This window comes from Genypterus blacodes, unplaced genomic scaffold (assembly GCF_046128005.1).
Source record: "Genypterus blacodes isolate CSIRO-AG114 ecotype Tasmania unplaced genomic scaffold, CSIRO-AGI_Gbla_v1 ptg000119l_1, whole genome shotgun sequence".
Lineage (NCBI taxonomy): Eukaryota > Metazoa > Chordata > Actinopteri > Ophidiiformes > Ophidiidae > Genypterus > Genypterus blacodes.
Window position 1 is genome coordinate 457,766 of NW_027466922.1, and position 27,949 is coordinate 485,714.

General features: G+C 44.0%; 2 protein-coding genes across 2 annotated transcripts in view; one reads left to right on the forward strand and one right to left on the reverse strand.

Annotated features, from left to right (window-relative positions):
* Positions 1–27,949, reverse strand: part of LOC143009957 (phospholipase A2-like) — a 124,681-nt gene that overhangs the window by 61,435 nt on the left and 35,297 nt on the right. The gene's annotated exons all lie outside the window — the stretch shown is intronic.
* Positions 1–27,949, forward strand: part of LOC143009953 (protein unc-13 homolog B-like) — a 50,425-nt gene that overhangs the window by 2,033 nt on the left and 20,443 nt on the right. The window contains exons 2-10 of the mRNA XM_076162050.1: positions 3,399–3,428; positions 7,971–8,070; positions 9,689–9,806; positions 9,927–10,050; positions 10,852–10,925; positions 11,090–11,147; positions 12,280–12,493; positions 24,246–24,536; positions 24,623–24,713. Coding sequence (XP_076018165.1) covers positions 3,399–3,428; positions 7,971–8,070; positions 9,689–9,806; positions 9,927–10,050; positions 10,852–10,925; positions 11,090–11,147; positions 12,280–12,493; positions 24,246–24,536; positions 24,623–24,713 — 1,100 coding nt within the window. The remainder of the gene's footprint in view (positions 1–3,398; positions 3,429–7,970; positions 8,071–9,688; positions 9,807–9,926; positions 10,051–10,851; positions 10,926–11,089; positions 11,148–12,279; positions 12,494–24,245; positions 24,537–24,622; positions 24,714–27,949) is intronic.

The following is a 27,949-nucleotide window of genomic DNA, read 5'->3' on the forward strand; positions in this document are numbered from 1 at the left end:
AGAACCGGACGTGGAATCTTACACACATTCTGGAATGGGAAGCTAGTAACATCGTGGGAACCAATGCTGATTGACACAGACGATGCACTCAAGCCAGGTCGAACTAGAGCGGAAGACTGGGGAATGCAAATATGGCAAACAAACCAAGCTGCAGGCCGGATGGCACTGCTGGGCAGCAGTGTTGACAACAGTATTGGTTTGGCGTCCCTGTTTGTTGAATGTTGTCAAAACCGCCCAGTTAATCTAAAGAAACCCAAAAGTCTGAAGGATTGTGTTCATGGTTTTGCAGGTTCATAGTAATTGCTATTTATTTGTGGTTTAGCTGACAGCTATGTATCCTAGTTGTGTGTACAGACCTACTGGCACCTGTCCTACATTTTCTTTTCTGCTCGGGGAAGCCAGTATGTTCGTCACTGTGAACACTGGCACTGGGACCAAACCATACCAGAAGAGTTGCTCACATAATCTGCCAAGACTGTGAAGTTTTCTTACTGGGGCTTTGAGCCAGTTGTTTCCCATCACACATGTTTGAGAAGAGGGTGGCAGCTGATTGGATCTCTGTCCCAACCAGCCTGGTGATCTGTTTGAGCCATGATAGGAGTTGCAAGACCGCAAATATAAAAGGTAAACACAATCGGTTGATGTTGTGAAATTGGCACCGTGCTTTGTTCATCGGCACCTTGAGTGACAGTTTCCACACGGGATGTTCAACTCGTGTCATGAATCATGGCACCATTTGTCCACTGATTCAGCTGATGACAAACAGTCAGGTGAGCTCTAGAGTTCTGTTGCAAACATTGACACGGTCTCTTTACGGCAGAAGTGCATCCACACCATGAACTCAGTGTACATTGCATACATGATTAAATTGTTTGTTTGTCGTCGGCTCTGCTACAAAAACAGCTGTAATTTGATATGTGTCAGGGGAAATTGAGAGGAAAACATCACTTAAAATGGATGGACTCTGCTGAATAAGGGATGATGGAGGAGGCGAGAGCTCAAAAACAACAAACTGCAGGCAAACGGAGTGTAGCAGGCAGTAGTGGAATTATGAGTGAGAGAGAGACGGGGAGAGCGCTTAGAGATTGTAGGAGTAATCCCCTGGCCATCTGTTTCTCTCTCTCTCTCTCTCTCTCTCTCTCTGTCTCTCTCTCTCTCCCTCTCTCTCCCTCTTTGACACAAGCTCCACCTGATCACAAAGTACATGTATACTGCCGCCCAGAGAAGTGGCTGATTCCGGTCTCTTCCTACCTTCATCCATGTTCTCGTAGCTTCTGAGTGAACTTGTTTTGTAAAGTTGCAGAATTGATTCCGCATTCCAAATCTCTCAAACAGGGTGGCATTAATACTCGACAATCCAATCAGAATGTACAAATGTTGCGGCTGCCTTTTCATTTTCATGTTTGAATGAGGTTGCCAACAAAAGCACGACTCTGAAAATGGAACAAATCTACTTTCTTCCTATCTTGTAATGCGTATTTGCACAACAGATATCCAGCTTGTGGTCGGTCCCCGTGTGCTTGTGCACCTTAGATCAACAGTGAAAGTAGACCTCACCAGCAGCTGTAGCAGCCTGTGGCCTTTAACCTAAAGGCTCATCAATCAACCAAACGTATCAACGGGTCACACTGGAAGTAATCAGAACCAAGCTGAAGGGAAACGTATCAGAATAGAAATCATTACAATCACATTAGATGTCATAGGAGTTTGTTGCTTATAAAGGTTCAATCCATCATCCAGCTGTTGACTTCAGGGTTTCCCCACTACCAGAGTGTTTATACAGTCTTATAAAGCTACAACGCCGCTGATGGATTTCCAATGAGATACAATGTTGTCTTTGTTTTCCTTTAGATTAAGACAAACACCGTCAATGTTGGTTTATATGGACATTAAACCTGCAGCTGTAGGCTTTGTTTGTAATGGAGGGAACACAAGGAAGGAGCAGGGTGTGAGCATGTAGAGCAGCATCCTGTGAGGGTCGTTCTACAGCTGACCCCACCAAACTAAAGCTGAGCTAAATGGCACCATATGATTAGCATCAGTTTCCACCATGACGACCCCCCTGGTTTATCGCCCTCTGCTCTCGTGCACAGCAGCCTTAAATATTCCCCTGCAGCTCGGTACATAAGACTCAAGTGCCAGACAGACAAAGGGACGGTCACAGGGCTGGAAAAAACCTCATGGAAAGAAAAAAAACAATCCCACAGTCACGCTCCCCTCCTTCCCTCTCATTGTTTCCACTGCTGCGTTTCCGCTTCTTGTTTAAAGCAGGAAACACTTGGTAAGATGTGATGAATAATCCTTGTTTGTTTTTCCTACCCAGTAAAAAGAAAGACAGAAGACAATGTGCTGGGATTTCTGTGTTTTATCCCTTTGGTAAATGTACACAGCTCTGATTTATGACGATTTAGTTGCGTAATCTAGAATAATATTCTCAACCGAAGGGGGGAAACATAAGCACTTCCCTCTTCCACACAGTTGGGATTTTTTCCAGCGCACAAAGAGGAAAACCTATAAAAATTGGATGGAAATATGAAAACGTGATTCTGTGCTCCCATCCTCCAGTCCTGCCCATCTGCCATCTTAGGCTCCAGAGGTTTTGTAGGTCGTACGCCCCGACACAAAACACCGCCACAGCAATCACAATTAATCCCCTCCAAAGCGCTCCATAATCCCATAACTGTTATTGTATAGATGCAGCAAAGAGCTAAAGATGGAAGCGGCTAAAAATAAAACTATGCACAAAGCAATCTGGTTTTGCTGCGAAAATCCAAAATGTTGAGGTCAGAGGGAAATGTGGCCGCCGCAGCCGCCACGTATTTAGAATTTTATCTGACCAACCATCTGCCTCAGTCAGCCCTGTGCCTTTGTGTTTGTGTGTCTGTGAGCGCCCACCTGTTGTGCTTGTGCCTGTGTTTGTTAATAATGAGGGCTAGTTGAAATTTCCAATTCAAATAAAGGATATTTTTCCAGATAAAAGGCATTGTTGTTCGTCCTAATGCGCTCCTCACAATCAATAATCAGTCGTGGTTTGCCTGTATAAGAAGGAACTCATTGCCGATACAGATTAGAGACAAAAACAAGACAGGGCATAAAAACAGATCCTGTAACAAACAGGACACGAGCGACAGGAGGAACTGTAGCTTCTATTTTGATGAAAGTTGGAGTGGAGCGTCTATGAACAGGTCACTTGTTTGCTTTGTGTTTGCCGCTCTCACAAGTGACACAGCGGTGAACTGTTGATGTGTTTGTGAGCTTTGTGTGCCGTGACTCATGGTCACTTTGTATGCATGTGTATGAAGGCATCAGCTCTTAATGGTTTTAGTTCGTCATGACCATATATGGGGGCATATTTCTATTTCAACGGTCCTTATTGTTGTTTTTGTTTTGTCTTTCAGTGAAAAAGGCCAAACTGCAAGGATCTACAGGTGAGTGCTCTTTATAACACAAAGCTGTATTGCGTTCATATGTATTCTCCTCAGAGTGTTGTTGAAATGTCTAGAAGCATTTTCTCAAAGTCCCAGACCACATGATCCCACATGTTTACAATCGGAATCTTCCACAAAATCCTATTTCTTCTTTAGTTAGTTAACATTTATTGCACCTGGATGGATTTTGCTTCATGCACATGACTTGTAGTGTCATGAACTTCCTGGTGAAGAACATCGGGTGAGGAAAAGCTGACTGAAATGAGACAGTGGATGGTTCAGGTGCTCTAACTTGATTCTGGCGCTCTCTGGCTCTAATTCACGGCCGTGGGCACTGTGTCACCGGCACCACTTGTCTCTTGTGGGTTAGTCAGTCATATTCTGACTAGTCACTGAACGCGTAATCCTGTCTCCTCCCAGGCCAGGCCTTACTCAGGTGGGCTCAGATCAGTGGCTGTTAAATTTAAATCCTAATGTCCTCCACCTAAGCAAATACCTCAGGTCTTAATCCTGACGCCTACGCTTAAACCCTGTGACGCTTCTGGCAACCGCAGAGTGACACTAAGTCACACAGGCTTAAACCCCACTGCTGATGTTTCACTGTCATTCTGTCAAAGACCTCAGCTGACCCCGGGGTTCATTGAGGAAAGTTGGGGATTGACTACTGATGATGATATCTGATGATAAATACCACTTTGTTCTGTAGATACCATAGTGTGGTGTTTAGTACTGGAGTTTAGTTCCATAAAACAACTGATGTAGGCCTCAGAATTTAGTTTCCTCTCTCAAATACCAATATATAATCAGACCTAAACAATCCAGCATCAGTTGAGCTTGCGACCCCCTGTTCTTGTCTTCCTGCATTGTCCGAGTTCTTTACTGTATGTCTATGATTTGTTAGCCCTTCAGTGACAGAATGATTAGTGGGCCATAAGGACTTAGTAGTTCCTCTTTCTTGTGGGAAACACCCTTCAAAGAAGAGACAGGCTCACTGAGGGAATGACCTCTTTTCCATTTATTCAAAGTCATGCCATTCATTTGAAAGCCTGCCATGCTTCTCGTCTGCTGCTCTGCCCTCATCACCTTATCCTACTTTGCATGAGGAGCCATGTGACTTCTTCGAAGAGACTTTGAAAGTTGACAGAAGGCAGGTGTGTGTGATGTGCCGTGTGTTTGCACTGCGGCTTCACCACACCTTGAGTTGGACAGCGTTCAGACTTTGCTTTGACTTTACCATCATGTGGTTTTTAAGAGACTGTGGGTAGAGTGTAATGTGTCCTTGAATGGGCCATGGTCCAGCTGTCTGACTCTCCTGCTAGTCACGGGAAACTGAGCCCTGATAAAAAGGTGTGTGACCAGGCCTGCTTGCCCCCAGAGTTTCTATCTCTAGACCAATGACAGTGGAGAACAAATACATATCCTGTACAGATTGAGTTCACCTTCTAAAGTCTCCAGTTGGTTTACTGTCTTCCATTACATGCAACATTGATAAATGCTCTGAATTTTAAATGTCAATCTTCCGCCGTCTTGTGTTTTCCTGACTAGTTAAAAACTCATCATCAATCAATAATGAATGAAGATGCTTGACTGAGACATTGAGGGTGAGTGGGTTAGACCAAGAGACCATTCTCTGAACATTATCAAGCTGCATCTTCCCACAATCCTCTTCCACTGATTCCTGGTCAGGATAACCTAGGGGCATGTGTGCTTCATGTGCTTTCACTCTCTGCGTATATATGCACTCTATACGCTGCCAATTGACGCACAAATGCGATTAAGCCTTGTCAATTGAGAGATGAGATGTTGGTTGTGGTAATGTCAGTTGTCTACATGAAATGTGTGTGGTCCTGTTGTGACAGGAAGCTGCATTGTGCTGAGTGAGTTGTGTTGTGTTAGCGAAATGAAAATGAGGTCAACCCTGCCCAGCGCTGTCAGCTCAGGTATGGGTTTGCTTAAGGTCGTATAGTGTAAGTAAAGGCAGATGATTGTGTGTTGGACCGTATGCTCCGTGTATTTCCAAGCCGTTATTGCTGTTTCCTCTCCAAATAATGTAGATGCTATCACAGAAAGCATGTCCTGTAAAGAGCCCACAGCCTCTAAGTGGCTCTGATCTAATCCATCCTCCTCCCTTATCTCCTCCTCTCCCCTATTCATGGGAGCCGGCCCAAGTGTGGCACAAGGCATAGACTATCTAATTACGGAAAGGCTTGAGCGTCCCCCAGGCTCCTTTGTAATAACGCCTGTATTATGTCCATACTGTCCTCTTGAGTCACTAATCAGGCCTGGGTTGTGTCACTCAGAACCCTCAGAACCCTCAGAACCCACACAGAAGCACACCAGAGAAACGGGCTTTAGTTGGGCCTCCACTAATCTTTATTTATATTGCGTCTGTGTGTCAATAAATGTCCCTAAGACACCCATCTGTCAACTGTTTGAAGTCTGGTTGTGTCAAGAGATATGTTGACTTATCTGGCTGCAGTTTGAAAGGTAAGCTGCAAAGTAAATGTTCCAAAATGTTGCTGTGGAAACCAGCAAATCTTTGTTTGTTGTCGTCAGGTGACGGCACAAAAGAACAGCTGATGTCCGGCTTTCATTTCCCACAAGTCAAACGCAAGTGTGTGTGTGCACTTCTCAGTAATCAAATAAAAAAGTACCTCATTGCCCCGACTGTGACTCTAACAGCTGGACAGTTCTACAAACTCTATCAGGTTTAATCTCATTTCTATACACACACCTTCATGCTTTGAGAGTTTTCACTTCAATTAATGTCATTGAAATGAAACAATCTGTCTAGACTGATGGAGGAGGACAAATTCAATCATTACCAGTCTTTTTCTTGATCTTTTCTATGTCTTTTCATGGGAAAATAGTTATCAATAGTAAGAAAAGGACATTGGCTTCATTCATAAATCCATCTCTGTTATTCTGAAGGCACAAAGTAAATGGGTAGAAGCACTATTTCACTTCTTTCTGCCTAAAAGTAGACAATGTGGCTCCTTTGTATGTTCATGTATCTCAACCTGGACACATCTCGGTGTCTCCAGTCTAAGCTCCTCCCCTTAGCTCCTCTGAGGAGGTCACTGAGGCGACGCTGCTAGCTTGTAGGAGTTATCATCATATCAAACACATCGGCTCGCCCGCGTCCACGTGCCGTCGCCCTAATGCTGAAAATGAAAAGTGGTGGCCGTCTAATCCCAATCCCCCGACCCCCACCCCTCTTGTCCCAGAGCTCTGGCTTAGGGGACTCACAGACCATCATGATCCATTCCTGATTTACTGTTTACTGTTTACATCGGTGTTCTTTTACAGCAAGCAATAATGAGACTCCACATGTACAGGCTATGTTTGTGTGTGAGCATACGGCTCTATATCTGCTGAATGAGATTAACAGGGTCAGTTTCGTGGTGTGGCCTGGTTTGGCTTGACTCTAAAGAAAAGGGAGTTTTTGCCTCTTTTCAGTCACATGAGAGCTACTGGTGTCATTGTTTCCGTCAGTGGAACCGGCCCGGTGACTGTTAGGGCCTCAGTGTGCATCAGAACAGAGTCTTTAATAGTCTTTAAGGAAGTTTGGACAGTAAACAGAGTGTGTATGTGAAGAAGGAGAGCTGGAGAGAGAGAGTAACCCCCTACTAAAGCCTCATTTACACACAGCTTTCCTTACATTTGCATGCAAACTGGTGGGATAGAGGAGTGTGTCTGAATACAAGCCAGAGCTGGAATGCTGGAAGATTTGATTTCCGAAGTGAGAACCCAGTAAGATCTGACCCAGTATCATCTTTGTGACTGAAAGCACAGCAGCCGGTGCCGTAAAGGTGGGCGGTGTCCAGCGGCAGTGGAAGATTTGACTGATCTCCTTTTGCGTCTGTACAGAGACGCACAGGGGTTTGGCTCCGCTCCAATGTTAATACACTTGTAACCAAAGCTGTACATCACAGACGTGGGTACACAGGCTGAGTGACGCATGTTGTGCTCACGAGACTGTGTGTGTGTGTGTGTGTGTGTGTGTGTGTGTGTGTGTGTGTGTGTGTGTGTGTGTGTGTGTGTGTGTGTGTGTGTGTGTGTGTGTGTGTGTGTGTGTGTGTGTGTGTGTGTGTGTGTGTGTGTGTGTGCGCGTGCGCGTGCATGCGCGTGTGTGTGTGTGTGTGAATGACAACCACAAAACCAGCCAAAGGTTTCACCCAAACACACCTGACTGATCACTGAACAAAGTGTGTGCGAGTGTTCTTTCCCAGGTAAAGATTTTGTTAAGCCCCGCCCCCAAAATCCATAACCACAATATGGGAAACTCTCACACAAAACTGTATCCTGAGGCCTTTACGTGCGTGTGTGTGTGTGTGTGTGTGTGTGTGTGTGTGTGTGTGTGTGTGTGTGTGTGTGTGTGTGTGTGTGTGTGTGTGTGTGTGTGTGTGTGTGTGTGTGTGTGTGTGTGTGTGTGTCTCTGATCTGATTATTGACCCTGCAGATGAACTCTATCATGAGCTCTATTGACTCTCCGGCTCTTCACTCACTCCTGATCTCCCTCTTCTTCTTCTTTTTTTTCAGACAAGTTCAACAGCTACGTGACCCTGAAGGTGCAGAATGTCAAAAGCACCACGATCACTGTGCGGGGGTACCAGCCGTGCTGGGAGCAGGATTTCATGTTGTAAGTCAATATGTGGCGACAGACGCTCATGTTCAGGGTGGGACCGTGAAGACAAGGCTTTGCGGCTTACAAGACTCCAATGCCTCAGCTTGTAAACAAATGAAGGCAAACTTGGCACACTAGAATGTTGACCTATTTCTTTAAGGTGGTTATCTTTCATAGGTTTGACCTTTAGGGGAGGAAATGTATTCCGAGAAGGTTTTTCCCGCTGAGCTCATTTGAACTCTGGATCAAAGACAGGAGTGACACGGCTGCGGCTCATTTCCTTGTAATTCATTGGTTTAATTTCCTCGTGCAGAGGTATCTATGGTGACGGCAGAGCCAGCACCTTGTTGTGTGTGTGGTTGTTTGTCTTTAGTGAACTCCGTCATTGTAGCCGTGTTTGTTTTTCCAGACCTTCTTCCTCCTGCTGCCCATTAATGAGGTGCTTCCCAAGTGTGATTCCAAAGAATACATCATTCATTACTGCATGCAGCCGGTGTGCAGCGCCACCTGTTACACAAAACATGCTGACAAATGCTCACAGATCATCATGGAGGGAAATTGAAATACTAATAACTGTCACACTTATAGCTGTTTACTTTTCAACAACAGAGCTGAAGTTTCATGATGTTAGTACAAGAATTTAGAGTTGTTTTTGTGAAAGTTGTGTCATGTAGCTGTGCACTCAGGAGGAGAAACTATTTCATGTAAATCAGCACATTTGCATTCGTATTTCCATAAGGTCCATGTTTGTAGTTTGAAGGATGTCTTTCATTTTGGAACACTAGAGCTCCTGTACACATTTGAGATATTATGAAGAGCAACAAGTAGGACTGTTCTCCTGGAGTGTTACCATATGGACAAGTGCTAATTGCTTGGCTTATTTACTGCTAATTTCCGCAGTTTGTGCCGGACAAAACAAGTGGAACGCTCAAAGACCAAAGTCCTCTGAGAGATAAGACCGAATAAGCAAATCTACAGTAATTCACAACCAAAACAAGACATAGCTGAAGACCTCACTGCTTCATATTGATACCACACTGTAACACATTGGTGTTATTTATTCTGTGCGTGGTTTAGAAACCTTTTGTCTCTGCACCTGTTCTCCCTGACACACAGGACCTCCCTCCCCCAGTATTTCCCCTCTATTAGCTGCTCTCTTTGATTATCTTCCCTCTCATCTCTCCTTTTGTTTGTGCTCCTGATAGCGGTGAGGTGCCGCAGATGAGAATATGTAAATACTCCTGTGGTGCCACCTCTTTCAGAGTGGATGGGCCTTTTTCCTGCTGCCATGGAGCTGCTGAGCCCCTTTGTGTCACGAGGCCAAACAAGGCTCAAACGCATGCTGACGGCTAAAACACTGACACATTAAGATCTCAGTTCATAGTCGGGCCTCATACTAATGTCTTATTAATGGCTGAAGTCATTTTCCATCTTTGTTTTCCATTTAATTTGTCTTTTATATCAGCAAATGAAGAGTAAATATCCTGCCAGCCTCCAGAGGTTTACGGGTGAATTGATTGGAATATTGAATAGAATCTGTCACTCATCCTTTGTCCACTGATGTTTTTATTTCATATTGATCTGGAAGATGATATTGCTCAATACCTGAATCATTTATTTCACGCTTCCCCAGTGAGATCAACCGGTTGGACCTGGGCCTCCTTGTTGAGGTGTGGAACAAAGGCCTCATCTGGGACACCATGATGGGGACGGCCTGGATTCCCCTCAAGAATATCCGACAATCAGAGGAGGTTAGAGAGATGGACGATAGCAGACATGACTGAATACTATCCTCACTGTGGAATATTGAAAAGGCAGAAATGTGACCTGATTCTGAGCCATTAAAGGGCCTGAAACCTTTGTGATTCCAGGAGGGCTCGGGGGACTGGATCTACCTGGACGAGGAGGTCCTGATGAAGGCTGATGAGATATGCGGCACCAAGAACCCGACTCCTCACCAGGTCCTGCTGGATACTCGCTTTGAGCTGCCGTTCGGTGAGTCTGAAACTCCTTCTTCATTTCATTTCATTTCCCTTCTCCTCCTCCTCCTCCTCAGAGAGAGAGAGAGAGAACTCAATCCTCTTTGTGACTGAAGGGTAAAATGTTCCTTTTAATGCTGCCAGCTCTGATTACATTGCACAAACCGACCGTACGATCAAAGGCATCAAAGTTAAAGCTCCGGCGAGTGGAGAGCGAGAGAGAGAGAGAGAGAGAGAGAGAGACTCTTCCTCTGTGCTAAGAGGAGAGGAGACCTTTCAAGGCTGCAGGAGGGCCGGTCCATCACGGCCCCTCTGTGCCACCAGTGCCATTCACCAAAGCTGTGTGTTTGTGTGTCTTTGAAGCCCGGGCCTTTGTGTGTGTGTGTGTGTGTGTGTGTGTGTGTGTGTGTGTGTGTGTGTGTGTGTGTGTGTGTGTGTGTGTGTGTGTGTGTGTGTGTGTGTGTGTGTGTGTGTGTGTGTGTGTGTGTGTGGCCTTTAATGTGCATCTGTGTGCAGACTGAGCAGCACAAATCCCTCTGAAAAGCGGGAGTGGCGAGTAAGCATGAGGTGATATAACACAGGTATTAGATACACTTGGAGAGGGGTCATGATAAGACAACAAATGCGTGTAACCGTGGACGACAGAAGGCATTTATCTTTGCATTATCTTCTGACGTACCGCTGTTTCTCCTTTTCCTCAGGCTCATGCTAAATTAAACAGGCATCAATGTATTATGATGACATCTTGCGATACAATGTTTGAACCGGATGTAACCTCATGCATAATCTCACATGTTTGTGTCTATTTTGATGCCAGACATCCCAGATGATGAGGCCCAGTATTGGACGGGCAAGCTGGAGCGCATCAATACCATGAGGATCCACGACGAGGTGAAGTGGAAGAACAACATTTCACTGCTTTCATTCAGCTCAAATCAATCAGTGCATCAGTGACAAAACCTGTGTGTTGGTTAAGTGAGTGCTGACTCTCATGAGGACCAGAATAACACACTCCACGCCCTCCTCCGTGTGTTTTCTCTGTCTCTCCTCTGTAGTACCCACTTCAGGATGACGTTCAAAGTCACCCACTGCCGTTTGCCGCCTCTCAGTGCTGTGAGTGGACATGTTATACACTTGTTGTCCTCTAGGTGGAGGCATTTCTCCATTTCCTTTCCTCAAGTCATATCTTCTAATTTTGATTTGATTATGATGGCAGAATCCCCTTAATCAAGCAGCCTTTACATTTCACATTAGAACTGTAGATCGTAGAAACACATTCTGACAAATCCCCCAGAGAGCCCAAATGCATGGTTGAACCTATAGACAGTATTTCCTCTCCTCTCTCTCTTGACTGTATCTCTAAATCCTTCACTCTTACCAGGCAACTATTTCGGATGGGCCGATACACTGAGTATGTAGATCATACTGACTTTTATTTGGCTTCCCAAAGTTTCCCTCTGGCCAGTCCTCAGTGCTCTCTGCATGTCCATATGCTCCAAGCTCCCCAATAACTAATCAATAAGCTTCTATGCATCTTATTGACATTATTGAACTCCTACCTTGACCCCCCCCCCCCCCTTGGCCTTTCTCTACACCCCGTCCTCTTTCCGTTTCCCTGGATGTTTTTATGATTTATAGACCTGCTCTATGCTGATATCCTAGTTTACATCGCGACACTCAATATATGGAAATCCATGAAATCCATGAAAACATTCTATCCCATTCTATTCCTGAAAGACTCCTAAGCAATTATTCGGGAAATCCATCAGACTTAACCATTTGTGGAGGGGTTTGCTGTAATGTGCAGCTGCATCTCTACGCCTACAGGGGGCAGTCTACCTCAACTAAACCCATTTGAAATCTTACCTTGACATTTACTCTCAGGGTTATCAGACAAATCGGACGGTCCTTTACTCTTCTCACCTCTCCCTTTAGTTCAACTTCCCCCACCAGCAGGCGCCCGGTTAGTCTTCAGTCAAATGAACAGTAAAGTTACCCGGCATGAGCATTGCATCCTTAACCTCTAACGTCCCTAACATCTTCCCTGACCTCCCCTGACCCAAAGCTGTTTACGTCTCCTCTTCTTAATGGTGTTGTCTGGGACAAGTAAAACCAAACGCATCAGCTTTCAGGTGCTGTTCGTATTTTCATATGGAATTTTCATAAAAGAATTCGATTTTTAAGAAAGCTTTTCCCATGTACATGGAAGAATTGCATGCTTAGTTCATGTTATGGCCCGTTGCAGCTCTGGACGACCAGGACAGCGCCGTGGACGACCGTGATAGCGACTACCGCAGTGAGACAAGTAACAGTTTGCCCCCGCGCTACCACACAACGGCTCAGCCCAACTCCTCCTTGCACCAATACCCAATGGGCCCCCAAACACAGCACCACCCAGACTCCTGCACAGACTCTGTACAGAGTTTTGAAATGGACTACAGGGACCAGAGAGGAACCAGGTAGACACAGACAGACAAACACACACACATTCAGTCACTTGTTCGGTCCTCAGTGCTTCAGTGTGTTCAGTTAGGAGTTCTTCAATCAGAGTATTGTTGTTCACAACTGTCAGATATTAGGATTTGAATTAAAATCTGTCCAGTAACACAAACGGCCTCAGAGTTTGGAGAATGGCCAAGATGGAATTTATTTATTTATTCATTTTCCTGTGTATTGCCATGGAAAACATCTCTGTGAAGCTGCTGCAAATCTGTCTGTGTGGATTGATAAGAAGTTGATCCGGATAATTCTCTAACATCAGCAAAGAGAAATGGGATTATAGCCAGGAAAAGATAATAGCTCTTGTTTGTAGTGGGGAAACTTCCCGGTAATTTGAACGGCTGTGAACTTGGTTTAGCCCACAATCCCTGCTGTCACACACGGAGGGAACGGATCAGTGAGAGACGCATGTCATTCCTTGGTGATTAAATACTTGGTTGGATGTGGGCAGTGTGTTGGTGATTCACACACTCCTCATGAACACTGTGGCAGTGTGAGTGCTGAAATGTGGATAAGCATGGCTAAAGATCTAAACTCACACAGGCAAACATATGGACACTCGCACGCACCTAATGGAACACAGAGTAGTTTCATTTCCTGGCAAGTTCTGGGTTTTGTTCAATTTAGTTTAGCTTTGTAATTTCACTGTAATGATTGTAATTGCACAAACACTTCAAATTTAGCCACCATAAGAAAGTCCCTGTGAAGATAATGTACTGTATTGCAATAGTTAAAAAGTGTGTATGTGTGTTTTTCAGTTGCATGAACTAACATCTTCTTTCAACTTAATGCTTGCATTTGTTTTACTGCTAAACTTGTTTTTTATTTGCCGTGTTTTCTTCTTATTTGTTTGCTTCTTCTTTTCTGTTTCCTTTTCTTTTTCCTTTCCCATCCTTTCGCCTCCTTGTCCAAACTTGCTCTTAAACCCAAATTAGATTGTTAAACCAGAGAGGAAGGGTCAGAATCATACCTGTAGATTCTGGCATGGGGGTTGAGGACTGGGAAAACAGATACAAAGTGCAGAGCAAACCTCGGCTCAGTGACTTCCTGAGTGATGAGGAAGACAGCGTAATCCTTCAAATTGGAAGATCATACCCTGAGCCCTCACACAGCTCTACAAGTCGCAGTGTTCTGCCTGCCACCTACCCCGATAGCTATGACACTATCGACCGGCGGCGAAAGAAAAAGATAAGGGACCCAGGAGGGTTGCTCAGTAGGGAGGCAGAGAATATAAAAGAGGAGGCTTTTCTCCCTGATCTAGCGCTGCTCCGTGAGAAGAGAGGGGAGCTGTTTATGCGGCGGGTAGCAGAGATGCAGAAAGAGAAGGATCCTACAGCATCATGCCTCAGGCCGTACAAGAATGGGCTTCTGTACAAGACAAGGATGTGGGCTAAAAATGATCTGGACAACACGTTGGAGAATTATGTGGCATACAAAGAAGAGCAAAATGCCAAACTGAGGGCAAGGTTTGAGAGTTCTGAGGACCCACACTACTACTCAGGAGCAGAGGAGGACATTGAGGATATTGTCTTTCACCCAAGGAAAGCAAGAGGTCATGGTAAAGACAGGCATTCTAATTCATATGGGGGCCACATAGACAGTCCACACAGCTTTCGGGAGAAGAATAGTGTAAAAGGAAAAACTGGCGGATGGGCACCTGAGGCAGTGCTCTCTCCTGTGGAGGAGCCAAGTGATGAATATGTAGACCCTATGGATGAGCTCCAGTGTCTGGTTGAAACGGTTTCTGAATATCTTGCCGAAAAAGAGGAGGAAATAAGCAAGTATGGTTCCCTTCCCAAATCAAGCAAATCTAGGCTATCATCTTTGGGTAGCAATAGAACTGATTCTTTGGGAGATGACCAAAATAGCTTGCCGAGGGATACTGGAGGAGAAACCAAATCCCAGACACCTCCTCCTGATCAGAGCATTTCAGGTGTGAAAAATGCTGTGAGCTCCTTATTCAGCTCCATCACTGACAGAGTTGGTAGCAGTGCCAAACAGCCCGGCCCCACTCCTCAAGAGCCATCTACACAACCATCACAATCTGGAATAACAAGGCTTTTCTCCTTTATTCCTAAATCAACTAGTTCAGCTCCTGTAGCTGTGGTATCTCCAGTAGAAAATTACCCAGTAAAAACATTCAGTTCTTCACATTCTCAACCACAAATCAGTGCAAAGACACAATGTCCTCAGACACAAACAACTCCAAGAGAAAATATATCAGAGTTTGTAAACAAACCTCAAAGTGCTCTGGGAAACTCAGTGTTGGAGAAACTGAATCCGTTAAAGCTTTTTTCAACAGGAGCTTCTACAAACCTGGCTGAGGACAAACAGCACCCAGGATCAACATCTGAGAAAGGGAGACTTTCATCTCAAGAGAAACATTTTGGACAAAATCACAATACATGTGGAAGCCAGAATTCTTACTTGCAACAAAATGTGCCTGCACAAGAGCCAGAGAAGCCCATTGGTCAAACCCAACGAGAAAACTTTAGTTTCTTCAGCCCTTTTAAGAAGTCATTATCTTCATTGATAACTCATGTGGCCCCTGTTCCACCTCAGGGAGCACCACCTGTAGCAGTGTATCCAGTGTTTGGATCTACAGACGGCGTTAGATTAGACAAACCTACGGATAACTCATCATTGAGTAGTGAGGTCAAACCTTCTTTTCTATCCTCTGAAAATGTCTCAACTCAGCAACCCAAAGCAGAAGGAGGTATACTGTCTGGCTTTTTGAAGTTTGCATCCAATGAAGATACTTCTGGAAACACACAGAAGCCTGCGCAATCATATCACAATGCTGTTTCAACAACTTCCATCACCTCTACACAGAATTCTGCAGTTTGTCCACCTAACCAGCCCCAAGGAAACACAGAGAAAGGCTGGTTTTCTAGTATATTTAATCCTGTGACTGCGCCCTCTGTTTTAAATCAAACTTTTGACAGTAGTCAGCAGCAACCTTGGAAAAGTGAAGTGCCACCTGGCTCACATCCGCAACATATATTACACCAGAGGCAATCGGCAACAACTCATGCAATGCAGCACCAAGCTCCGAATCACCCAGAGTCACAAAGCTTTTTGACAGGTCTTTTAAAAGGAAGTACAACTGAGGACACATCTCATACAGGCTCTAATCAATCCCAGCAAGGGGGATTGCTATCTGGTCTTCTTAAATTTGGCTCCACACCTGACTTATCTGTCAAATTGCCACAGCAGGCCTCGCGTCATAATCAACCACCCTGTGGCGATAATTCTCTACAGTTCCCTCATCAGCCTTCCCTACAACAAAATGCTCCAGCTCCACAAAAGGGGGGCTTTCTCTCAGGGATCATAAAGTTCTCACCAACTGAAAATGTTTCACCAAATGCACAGCCTCCTGAAGTTGGACAACAGAGAACCGCCGATGCAAATTACACAGATCAGCAGCAGACTTCAGATTTGTCTCAGCAAACACAACCTCAACAAAGGGGGCTGTTGTCTGGTTTACTTAAATTTACTAAATCTGACAATGTTTCAAGCAGCCAAACACTCCAGCCTCATCAGCAACAAAGCAGAATTCAGTATGATGACAGTTTGAACCAGCAGAATACTCAAGGAGCAAACGGAGAGGCTTATGTCAGTAATAGAAGTTCAAGTCAACCAAATTCTGAACAGCAGACTAATAAACCAGGCTTTATTCGACAACAAACTGTTCCACTTCAGCAACCACCCTCTCAACAAGGTCTTCTTTCTGGACTGTTTAAGTTTGCTTCAGCAGACAACGTAAATGCCAGCCACCACCCATCAGCTGAGCTACATGGAATCACCAGCCAGGAGCCACCAAGAACAAGCCAAATCTCAATTCAGAGTCAAAGTAACTCCCAAAACAGTTCAGCACAAACAGCAACCCAAGAGACAAGTGGTATCCTTTCAGGACTATTCAAATCCTCCACAGTGAATTCACTGCAACAACAACAGCAGCAGCCAGAAATGTATCATGAGACACAGAAACAGTTGACAAATAACCAACCTGTTCAACTTCAGCAGGACACAGCTAGTCAATCTGGAGTGTTCTCAGGCTTCTTTAACAAATTAACAAAATCTGAAAATGTTGAGACTACCTACCAGACATCACCAAAACAATCATTGCCTCAGAGAGAGAATAATTACACAGTGGAAGGACAGACACCACGACAAACTCAGTTAGACACCAGTTTCACACAGCAATCGTCACAAAAACAAAATGCAGAGAAAGAGAAGGCAAGCGCTCACACTGACCAAAAAGGGTTTTTATCTCAACTGTTTAAGAAAAATGCAATTGAGGACCCTTGTACTCACAAACTATCAGAAACATCTAGTCGAATTACAGAGCACGCAACACCCACGCATAATACTCCAATGTTGGCCTCAGGTATATTAAGAACTGAGCTGACAAACACTATGAAAATTGATACAGGAAGGGATACGAATGAAAGAGTTGCAGTCTCTCTCACTCCTGGACGTAGCAGACATGCGTTCCATGGTACACCTGTCTCAATTGATAGGGAGAGTTTAGACTTGCGAACGTCAGCTACTTTCGCAAGGTCTCTTCAGAGGCAGGCAGCATACTGCTCAGTTAGCACAGGTAACTTACCTCAGTTATCCTGTCATTCTGCTCAGTTAGTCCATCCAATGCACAGTAGCACAGGAAATAGCCATTCCCTTTTACAAAGTGATATCAACTCGCCAACTCTCCATAGGAACATGCATATGGGTGGAAGCACACCGTCTTTGTATGAAGCTACTAGTCCAAATCTTAGCCAAGGTAATTTGTCCAACTATGAAATAAATCCAATTTATGATGGAAATCAGTGGATTAGAGAATCTATTCTATGGCAGCAGTTTCAGAATGAGGCACTGAATGATCAGTCCCAGAGAGGGGAGCAAGGATATAGAAAGCCCTGCAAAGATGTGTCGTTACAGGACTTTTCTCTTCACTGCAGCTCATCAAATTTCAACCATCCATTAACCCCCTCTGCACACAGGCAAGATGCTGTGTCTTACCATGAGCAAAGAGGACCACATCAGTTTGAGGGACAAAGGCATGATAATCCATATCCTAAGAGAAAATTATGGAACAGCTATGATGACTTGGGAAACATAGAATATTCACTCAAAGATGAAGGAGCATTGAACTTAACTACTAAACAGGGTAATGGTAGCTGCTACAGCTTGAATGGCATTTCATATCATGAAGGATTTTATGAGGAGACTGCACCAAGCTTATCTTATTCAGCAAACTGTCAATATGGCGTGAATAATACAGGACTACAAGAGTTTCATGTTGAAGGCATGATCCATCAGGATCAGTTTAATTTGAATCGACCACCTGTTTCACGATATCCTATAAGAGCCAAAAGTGAGATGGAGGATTATCTTGAAGACACTGAATGGTTCCAGCAGTGGCTTGCATTGCTAGAGCAAGGGATGTGGTGGCCAGCAGAAGATGGTGATTGTGGCTACTTTGTTTACACGGATCATGAATACATTTATGCCTTGCTGACAGACGCAGCTGGTGAATACGTATATGCCTGTGCCCCAGGAGAAGAGTCCTTGGTAAATGATCAGCAGCAGATTAGTGGCTTCTCTAGTGCTTGGTTGAACAATGACATGGTTGCAGTCTGTGGCTTTAAAATTCCATTATACAATGAGGATGAGCTTCTTTGGCTACCTGGTCGAGATCACAGTGATTCACAACTCCTGAATGCTCCACTGGATTTGTCAGATGCTTACAGAAAAGGAAATCAGATCATGAATTTGAACCTTGAATGTTTCTCTCAAATGTTTGAAAACTCATTTATGTCACAGGGAGAACAAGGAGTGGATTTCACATCATACAGATTAAACAAAGTCAGGATGGATTCAAGACAGCCTGGTTATCTCTATCAAGACCAATGCCAAGAGGTTCTTGACCTTTCGTGTCATAATAAAGACTTAGGTCTTCACTGGAACAATCGTGAAATTAAGACACTTCTCTCTCAAAAGGTTGCTGTTTCTTTGAATTCTTCCCCTACTGCAAGTTCCAATCAGCAATTACTTTTCAACTGTTACCAACCTAGACAACGACGACGCTCATCCACTGGGGTTACAGTGAAACACGTAGATGACATTTCAGATGAAGAATGGAGAAAGAGAGTGGCTCCAGGTGAAGAACAACCTAATCGTCAAGTGAAGAATATCTCCTCTGTTGTATCATCTTTTGTGGGCAAGTCATCACAGGCCGACTCAAATAAAACTAGCATGTATTCCCATGATGGTAAACCTGTTGAGGATCCAGGCAAACATTCTAAGAACATTTTTTCATCAGGCTTCCAAAGTCTTAAGTCAAAGATCATCAAAGAAGACGCTGCTGCTGTGAGTCAACCAGGAAGCATTACGCAGCATGTGCAGAGGCAAACCACCACTCAGTCAAGAACCTTGCCCACAGTTCCAACAACTGCTCCAGTGACAAACTCCTCAACACAATCTCAAATGACATCACAGAAACCCAGACTTTCCCGTCAGACCACCATGTCACATCAAGCAGACCCTCCAACACACACCTCAGTCACTGGGCTTTCAAAATCAAGAGAGTCTTTAATTAAATCGGAATTACCTGCACAATTTAAAGCTGATAAGCCACTGGAAGTACGAGTTGAGAAGCCACCTGAACAACCACAGACAGGCTTCATTAGTTTATTTAAATCTGCAGTAGGAATAGAGGAACCTAAGCCAGAGCCACAGAAACCTCAAATTTCCCTGAACCAGCAGAGCAAAACTGGCAGCACTACTTCCTTACCTGGCAATGCTACTCTAAATAAAGAGGCTACAGGAGTCTCAAATCTCTTTGGATCGATTAGCAGCCTATTTAGCGCTGAGCCTTCTCCACCACAGAAACAACAATCAAAACCAAGTGTTACAGAGGGATCACAGGTATCAGCATCTAAACCTAGGGTTATACATAGGCAACAGACAATGGAACAAAGTGGTACTTCACGACATGCTCAGATTCCACCTCCCAAAAGTGTGTCACAACCATTTCTACCCAGCTCTGCTACAGACCCTGCAACAGGTCAATCACATATTTTGATACCAACAGAACGGACAAAACAGGAAGCAGAAGCTAAACCATCAGGTGGACTTTTTGGTTTTTCGATTGGAGAAATGTTGTCAGGATCAACTACAGCTACCCAGTCTGGCCCCCCACCTCAAACACCTGCATCAACTACAGCTCCACAAGAAGGATCCCTTGGTAAAGGTCTGCTATCAATGTTTAGTGGCCCAAGTCCCCCACAGGCTACACCTTCGACCACTGCACAAGCCCCACAAGAAGAATCCATTGGTAAAAGTTTATTATCATTGTTTAGTGGACCAAGTCCTCCACAGGCTCCTCCTACTACAGTTCCACAGGCTCCGCAAGAAGAATCTCTGGGAAAAAGTTTATTGTCAATGTTTAGTGGGCCAAGTCCTCCACAAGGTGAAACTAAAACTGGGCCCTTGCCTCATGCTCATCTAACAAGTGCAGCTCCAGAACCTCCTCAACAAGAATCACTCGGTAAGAGTATACTATCTATTTTTGGAGGCTCAAGTTCTCCTCAGCCTCCCCCTCAATCGAAACCTACTGCACAGGCACCAAAACAGGGAAGTATTCCTCCCAAAGAACCCCCAACTACAGGGTTCCTTTCAATGTTTAGTGGTCCCAGTCCTCAACAAACTCAAGGCCAAACAGGATCCATTCTTGGTGGAATTTTATCTGGATCACCAAGTTCCACTGAAAGCCCTGTGAAGGGACTTTTTTCAATATTTAGTGATCCTAATCCATCACAACCTCGACCACAATCCCAACAGCAAACATCAAAAGTATCTCAATCAAGTCAGCCACAAGTGGAACCTCAGCCAGAACTGAAACCACAAGTGCAAATTCAATCACAAGAGCAGTCAGCCACATCTGTACTTGGGGGAGTACTAAGTGGCTTGGCTTCCTCAAGTGAGTCCAAAACATCTTTGCTCTCTGTATTTGGAGCCCCCAGTACTGCACCAGATCCAGTAGCTGGTGGGAATGCTGCAAGTGTTAATGATGTAACATCGCCTCCACAACATACTGTTGATTCATCTGCTAGTGATTCACAGGGCCCATCTCAAATATCATCCAGTGACCAGGGGGGGACTAGTGAAATTCCAAGTGAACTGTCAGTGGGTAAGACTACTGCAAGTACTGCATCAAATCAGATCAAATCACTGTCTGCCACTGCATTAAGGGAAATCAACACAGAAGGAGCACTTCACGATCCTGCACCCACTAAAGAACCATTGGCGACTGACCTGCTCTCAATAAGCAATGGATCAAGCCCAGCACAGGCACCTACTTCACAAGCAGGATCTATTTTAGATGCAGGAAAAGGTTTGCTTTCACTCTTTTCTGCGCCCATTACTGAGCCTAGCGTAAGTCAGACAGGTTCTTCCTCTGCACCTGCATCATCAGCCCCCAAGGACCCACCAGCCAAAGGTCTCTTCGCTGTGTTTGGAAGTTCTATCCCACAGACGTCTTCTGAATCTGGAACTTCACTGTTAGGGGGCATTTTTGGCGGTTCGACACCCCAAACAGCAGACACTCAAACAGCAGGATCATTATTAGGTGGCTTGTTTGGCGGGTCTGCTTCCCAGGCTTCCGCTGAAAGTTCTAGAACTCAGACTGGAGCCTCTGCTCCTCAGTCAGCAGGGGCATCTTTGCTTGGAGGCTTATTTGGTGGATCTACTCCCCAGGCCACTGGACCTCAACCTGGGGGTTCTGTTTTGGGTGGACTGTTTGGACTATCTGCAACCTCAACTGCAGCACCTCAGACTAGTGGATCCCTGTTGGGTGGAATGTTTGGAGGAGCTGCTGCCCAAACCGCAGGATCCCAAACAGGCAACTCAATATTGGGGGGTATTTTTGGGGGGTCACCTCCTCAAACAGCCATGCCACGAACGGATGCAACTTTGTTGAGCAGTACTTCCACCCCTAAAGAGACACATGGCAAAACGGCTCCTTCAAAATCCTCTGCTGTCCTTTCTGACACTAGATCAGTTTCAACAGCACAGCAAAAAACTATTGATGACAGTTCAACAGTTACAGCTCTGCCCGAATCTGCTACACTTCATACTGACACAAAAAATAAAGAGCTGACAGAAACTCTGCCGCAACCTATCAGTTCAGGTCAATGCCTTGAGGCAGTCGGTCCCAAAATGGATGACGAGGCATTTGCAGCATCTAATTGCCAAGATATTGACAAGCCACTTACTTTACCTACGGATATTCAGCCAAAAGAATCCAACATTTGTGCAGTTTCGGAGCAACCTATAACGTCAGAGACTATGGATAGTCAACCTATTCAAGATCAAACAGCACAAAAAACAGACAAGCTAACACCAACCACTCAGCTAGCAAGTCCTGCTGTCCAAAAACTTGAAAAAACTTCAGAGGCTCAGAAATCTGTTATTGGCTCTTCAGCAGATACAGTCTCTGGCTTAATGTCGTCCCTTTTCAAACCAACTGCCCCTGCCCAACAACCTCAGCAACAGCAAAATAGCTCTCAAGGTGCTACACCTCAGACTGGATCATCATTATTAGGGGGCATTTTTGGAGGGTCTGCTCAGACCACATTACCTCAAACAGGGGGATCCTTGCTGGGAGGTTTCTTCAAGGGGGCTGCTCCCCAGACTGGTTCACAACCCCCCACCTCCACCACTGGAAATTCAATATTAAGTGGCATGTTTGGGGGAGCATCTGCTGCCAAGCCTGTTAGTCCACAAACTGGTGGATCATTATTGGGTGGAATGTTTGGAGGATCTATGGCCTCAAATGCAACACCAATGACTGGCAGTTCTTTACTGGGAGGAATTCTTGGAGGAGAATCCCAGACTGGAGCATCAGTACTGGGGGGCATCGGTGGATCTTTATTTGCAGGCTTTGGACCATCTAAACCGTCTGAATCGGTATCAACTGAACCCAAACAAGCACCAGGCTCTGTGCTAGAGCCACAGATCAAGAATCAAAGTGCAGCATCAACAGGTTCAGGTAGTATTGACACTAGTGAAAATAACATGTTTGAGTCTACACCACAAGATAAAGCTCACATAGAGTCAGACAGCCCAACAGTTAGTTGTATAGAAGCAACTGAGACAGTTTGTTCAGAAACGCCTGCTGTTGAATGCACTACCATAAGCACTGGAAACGACCTGAGACATCAGATAGATAAAAATGAACAAGTGAATGCTGCTATTGAAGGAGAAGTGATACATGAGCCACCTGTGATCAGTCAAGAAAAGCCTCCAGCTAAAGATGCTGACAGTTCTCTGTCCCCAGACCCCCAAAAAACAGATATGAAGAAAGCTTCTCACGTTGATCACTTGCCCAACAATGCAGAGCCACAACAAGCTAAACCTCTGTTTGGTTTCATATCAACACAAAGCGATGCAGGGAAATCTCTTGGTTCCCTGTTTTCATCTACAATGCCCTCAGGTGCTCAAACAGAAGGAAGTAGTGGTCTCTTTTCAGGAATCAAAACGCTGTCTGCAGGCCTGTTTCAAGAGGATAAGCCTGCAGTTGGAAAGCAAGACTCAACTACCCCTTCGTTATTTGGGACAAAGTTAAGCTTCCCATGGCAAACAGAGCCTCCTAAACCACAACCTGCAGCAGTTGTAACGTCTGTACCCAAACACAATGACAAGTCAACAAGAGGTCAAGTGCATACTGTTGAAAAGGGACAAAATATTGAATCGGTAGGTTCCAAGGATGACATAGCGACCCCCCAGATTTGCATCTCCACTCCTGAAGTAGATCCTTCAGCATCCCTTTTCCCAAAGGAGAAGGAAAGACCAGTAGAAACACACCCTTCTGCAGGTCCCACCTCTGGAGTGCAGCTGGACAACCAGTTCAACAAGGATCTGTTGAATTCCAAAAGGCTAGTAAAAGCATCATAAATGGCAATCCCCAACCATTTATCATGTACTGACATTTTTGGCAAGGCCTATTTCTTGTCCAGCTCTGCAGTCCTTCCATAAGAGTTTGATTTAGTCTTGTTTGTGCATTTGTACGATGTGTTTTATTTTCAGCTTTTCCATAGTTTAACCTCTGTCAATTCAAAACAAAATTCCATGGACAAAATTATAGAATTTGGATTTCTGTGCCAATTTAATGCAAAGAGAGACATTTATGAATAATTTCAAATGTGTAACACACCTGTAAATTTTGTTTACCTATTTACATGGAATTCTGTTTTTTCGGTGTTGTGTGTGTGTGTATTTTCCTGTGTTGCAGTACATATTATTCTACAATTCTTCGGTAGCAATATAGACTTGTTCTGCCTACTTTATGGACAGTTGACAAAAAAGCCTTGTACGTGTCACAAAAAAGAAATTTTATCAGAAAATGTACATGCAAAGAAATTGTTTATCACCATTGCATTTCCATTATTTTTCACCACGCATCAGCCTCCTTGTAAGGTTGAATATCTTTCTCAGATATAAGGCGGTTTGTGTATGCTTTAGGAAGTAAAGAACTGTTTCTTTAAAAGGTTATTGATATCTTATTGAAGCAGCAATAGGTAAACCTTTAAGCCCTCAAACTTTGTGATTGTAATTGCATCCGTTTAGTCTGTTTTTTTCCCGGTTTCACTTTTTGAAGAATTTATCTCAAGTATTCTAACATTGCGTATTTCCCTCTCACCAATCTAGTCCGGAGGAAAGTAGTCGCTTTGGGTCATCAGGAAACCTGAGTCAGACAAGCTCCCAGCTTAGTGAGATCGGGGGGTCAGAGTTGGAGGAGTCCTTCCACTCTTACCACAATACTGGGTTTCACCCCTCCACAACTGGGCAGCCTCGCACAGATGGACTCCAGCCAGCCATTGGACAACCCATGGGCAGTGAAGAAGGCTTACAGAAAATGACCCTTAAAGTTGGACAGGAACTAAAAGACTCAATTAAAGATGACACTCAAGAAGAGAGAAGGTCCACTAAACTCCTGAGGTACAGTTGCGTGTTCGGGAATTCAATTGAGTGTAATGATTTGCATGAATTTGTCCAACTGTTTTTTAAAACTCCATCTACCTCAGGTTCCATGACGATGGACCGCCATTACCCTTTACCCCATCCAGAGTTCATTGGTTGAAGGCCATCCATAAAGTCAGGGTCCAGCTGCGGGAGGTAGGCATTGTTTCTCCACCCACATCCCTCTCTTGTCCCTACCTTGTTCCGGCAAATGCAATTTCACACTACATTCACACAAATAGTACCACATATGTAAAAACACACAAACACAACACCTGTAATCTCCTCGATATTGGTTGAGTTTAACCGCTCCGTAATTTAAGATGGTGCAGTTAAAGGTTTCAGCTGGTGATTGTTACAAAGTCATTAAACCAAAGATGTTTGTTACAAAGTGTCAGATCAACAGCTTTACTTTGTTTTTTCTCTGCTATGATGAAATACACAAGTTACCTACAGCAGTCAGTCACTTCATAGCTCATATTTCTTGTATCAAAGATCATTTACTTTGTGACAGTCACACACATTTCCTGGTACTGTGCTCAGGCTTCTTATAATGGCCATGCACAGAACAACTGCAGGGGTGCTATCGGGGACACAATTTCTCATCGATGCTACCTCTCAAGGCATTTCCGATGGAAACTTGCATGTATTTGATTCAGTTTTCCTAAACCAGATTTTTCCTGGCACTTTGCGATTTGAACTGATAGCTCTCTCATAATAAGAACGCTTCCCCTGTGCGGCGGCTGTCTTGGCAACCTCTTGTCACTGTAATAGAAAAGTGAAATTATACTCCCTGGTTTTTTGAAGTTATTATCTGGAATTTACTTTAGAGTCACAGTTTCATGTCTGCTCAAATTGAAGTGGGTCATTTTGTGTCTTCTCATGGCAGTGTTAAAGTAGTTTGATGTATACTGTCCCTATGCTGACTTAAGAGCATCACTCACTGCTGCAGGGAGCTATAATTTGCATTAATCAATGGCTCAATCATGGAAGTCCCTCTCATGATGTATTTGTGAATGATGTCTACAGTGGTTTAAAACTTACTGTTAGATGTACTTGTCGTTCACCATACTGGCATTCTAGCTGAATCCAGAAAACAATGGATAGAGAGACAAATGCAAAAATGTCCATGAGAGTGTGCATATAGCAGAGCACAGTTGCTGTTGTTATCTTTTTCTTCATCTCTTTGGTATTAGTTAACTAATGCAGGGTGGACTTGTGCCTGAGGGGAGGCTGGAACAACTGAAGGAGAGGGAAGGGTATAAAAGATGAAAAGAAAGCGAGGGGAAATTAGCAATTTCTTGTCTTCATGTAATTTCTGGGGAAAATGTGGCTTGTGCTTTTTTGTACATTAGTTCTTAGAAATAGTTTGCCAGGGAGAATTGGCTGAAACATTGGCGTCTTTCACAGGCAGGGCATTACTCTACTTAAAGTGGTGGAGTATAATGCAGATAAACGGTTTTCATAAACAGAGGATTCAAAGCTGTTGGCTTCATGCAGTCTTGCAATTTGAAGTTACATATGAATTGCTTAACTGGCTTCCATTTACTACATGTAATCACAATTGTATCTTTCTCATAATTGATAGTGTGTAAGCCTGTTGAATGTTAACAGAACATGATAACTCTAAAAATTGGAAAGTATGATTTTGTTTTGTTTTAACTACATTAAGCCTATGAAAGACTACACATAATGTATACATACATATATATATCTTGCTGTTGGTGTCAAAATGGAATGCCATGTAGCCTCATATTAACCAGATCACCAGTGCCACTACTTTAGTATTTGTTAATCCCCATTAAGACGGACATCTAATCCAATCAGAGCGTGGTTACAATGCAAAGATCAATCATCTCTCAGCCCTAACAGGGATTCGTCATAGATTCATCACAGTTGGGGTTTTTTCCCGTGTAAAGGAGAGGCTTAGATGTCCCTGCTTGACTCCATTATGATGATTGGCTTGCATGGACTGGTAGAGATGAGATGAGATAAATGATGGCTGATTGAAGGCGGGTAGAAACGGAGACCAAGGTGAAAGCTGTCTAAGTGCCATTTATTACAGGACATAGGGAAGCACTTAGGACACAAACATAAAACATTGAAGAAAGACTGTAATGAATTAGAATTGGTAGTTAATCTGTCACGGTAATGTCATGCAGACTATAATAAGAGGATGCCGGACCCAACCTACATCCAGATATGCTTTCTTAGAATCTTAAGTGTAGAATGATACTGGATGTCTGGCATTTTAACAGTTTCCTCAATAATTGTTGGCAGCTGTGGCAGGTAAGGGCTCGATCAGGCAGTGGAATCGGCTGCCAGGCTCCTTTTTACGACATCAGCCTCAGTACACATATTTGTTATGACTAAGCAAGAATCCTCAATGACAACTTTTCCTTTTCTTTTACGCAAGGCATTGATAAGTGTGTTTGTCAGCTGTGGTTTCATTTTTTACAGTTCACATCGCAGCAGTGGACAAACGTGGAAACAGCAAAAAGAGTCAAAGCGCCAAATGACATTGGTGGTGTTGTAGCCTCAGATTAGCCTTGTGCTGGAATATATTGCCAGAGGACAGAAGGAGAGAGGGAGCAGAAAAAAGGGTGGGAGAAAAGGAGGGAGGGATACTAAGCCGAGGCTGAACTGCCGCGTGTTCGCTATCTATCATGAACACACAGCAAGCGCTGCCCTTCAAGTGGTAGAAATGTGGGATTCTGTACTTCTGCTTCTTCCTGGATTGAAAAGAAGACTTGCTGCTTTGGTGAAGGCAGGCGAGATATCAAAGAAACCTGGGGATGAATTTGAAAGAAATGCCAAAAGTTCGTGTTATTAGTGATCAGCTGAGCTTTACCTCATGTGGATTTAATGGAGCTTGCCAAATGACATCTACAGGTTGCATTTAATTCTTATTTTGCTACTATAAGGTAAGGTTTACATGTTTTTTAAACACATTTGCAGTCATTTATTACAGTTTTTAGGTTGGTGTACATTTGTTTGGTTGAATTGCTTCATTACTATATTGAACTTTTCTCTATATTGACCTTATAAACACACAGACATGATATGTTGTTTAGAATTTTAGAAAGCATTTAGACCATTGGAGTGAAGTAACCTCTATAATCAGACTATTTTGCCTACATTAGTCGCCTAAAAGCAAGGGGAATTCATAGGAGGTCATCTTAAAAACTACAAAAGCAAGATGGCTTTAAAAAAAAAAAATCATAAATGGGCCACAAGACCATTGAGTAAAGACAGAAAAGATATTGCTCCAGGCTGCTGCTGTGACTCTAACCAGTCATCTCGACACGACTGTTCATGGCTTGCTGCAAAATGGGCCAGACATACTCAGAAGTGTAGCTGAAAAGGCTGTTTATGAATAATGTGAATAGGTT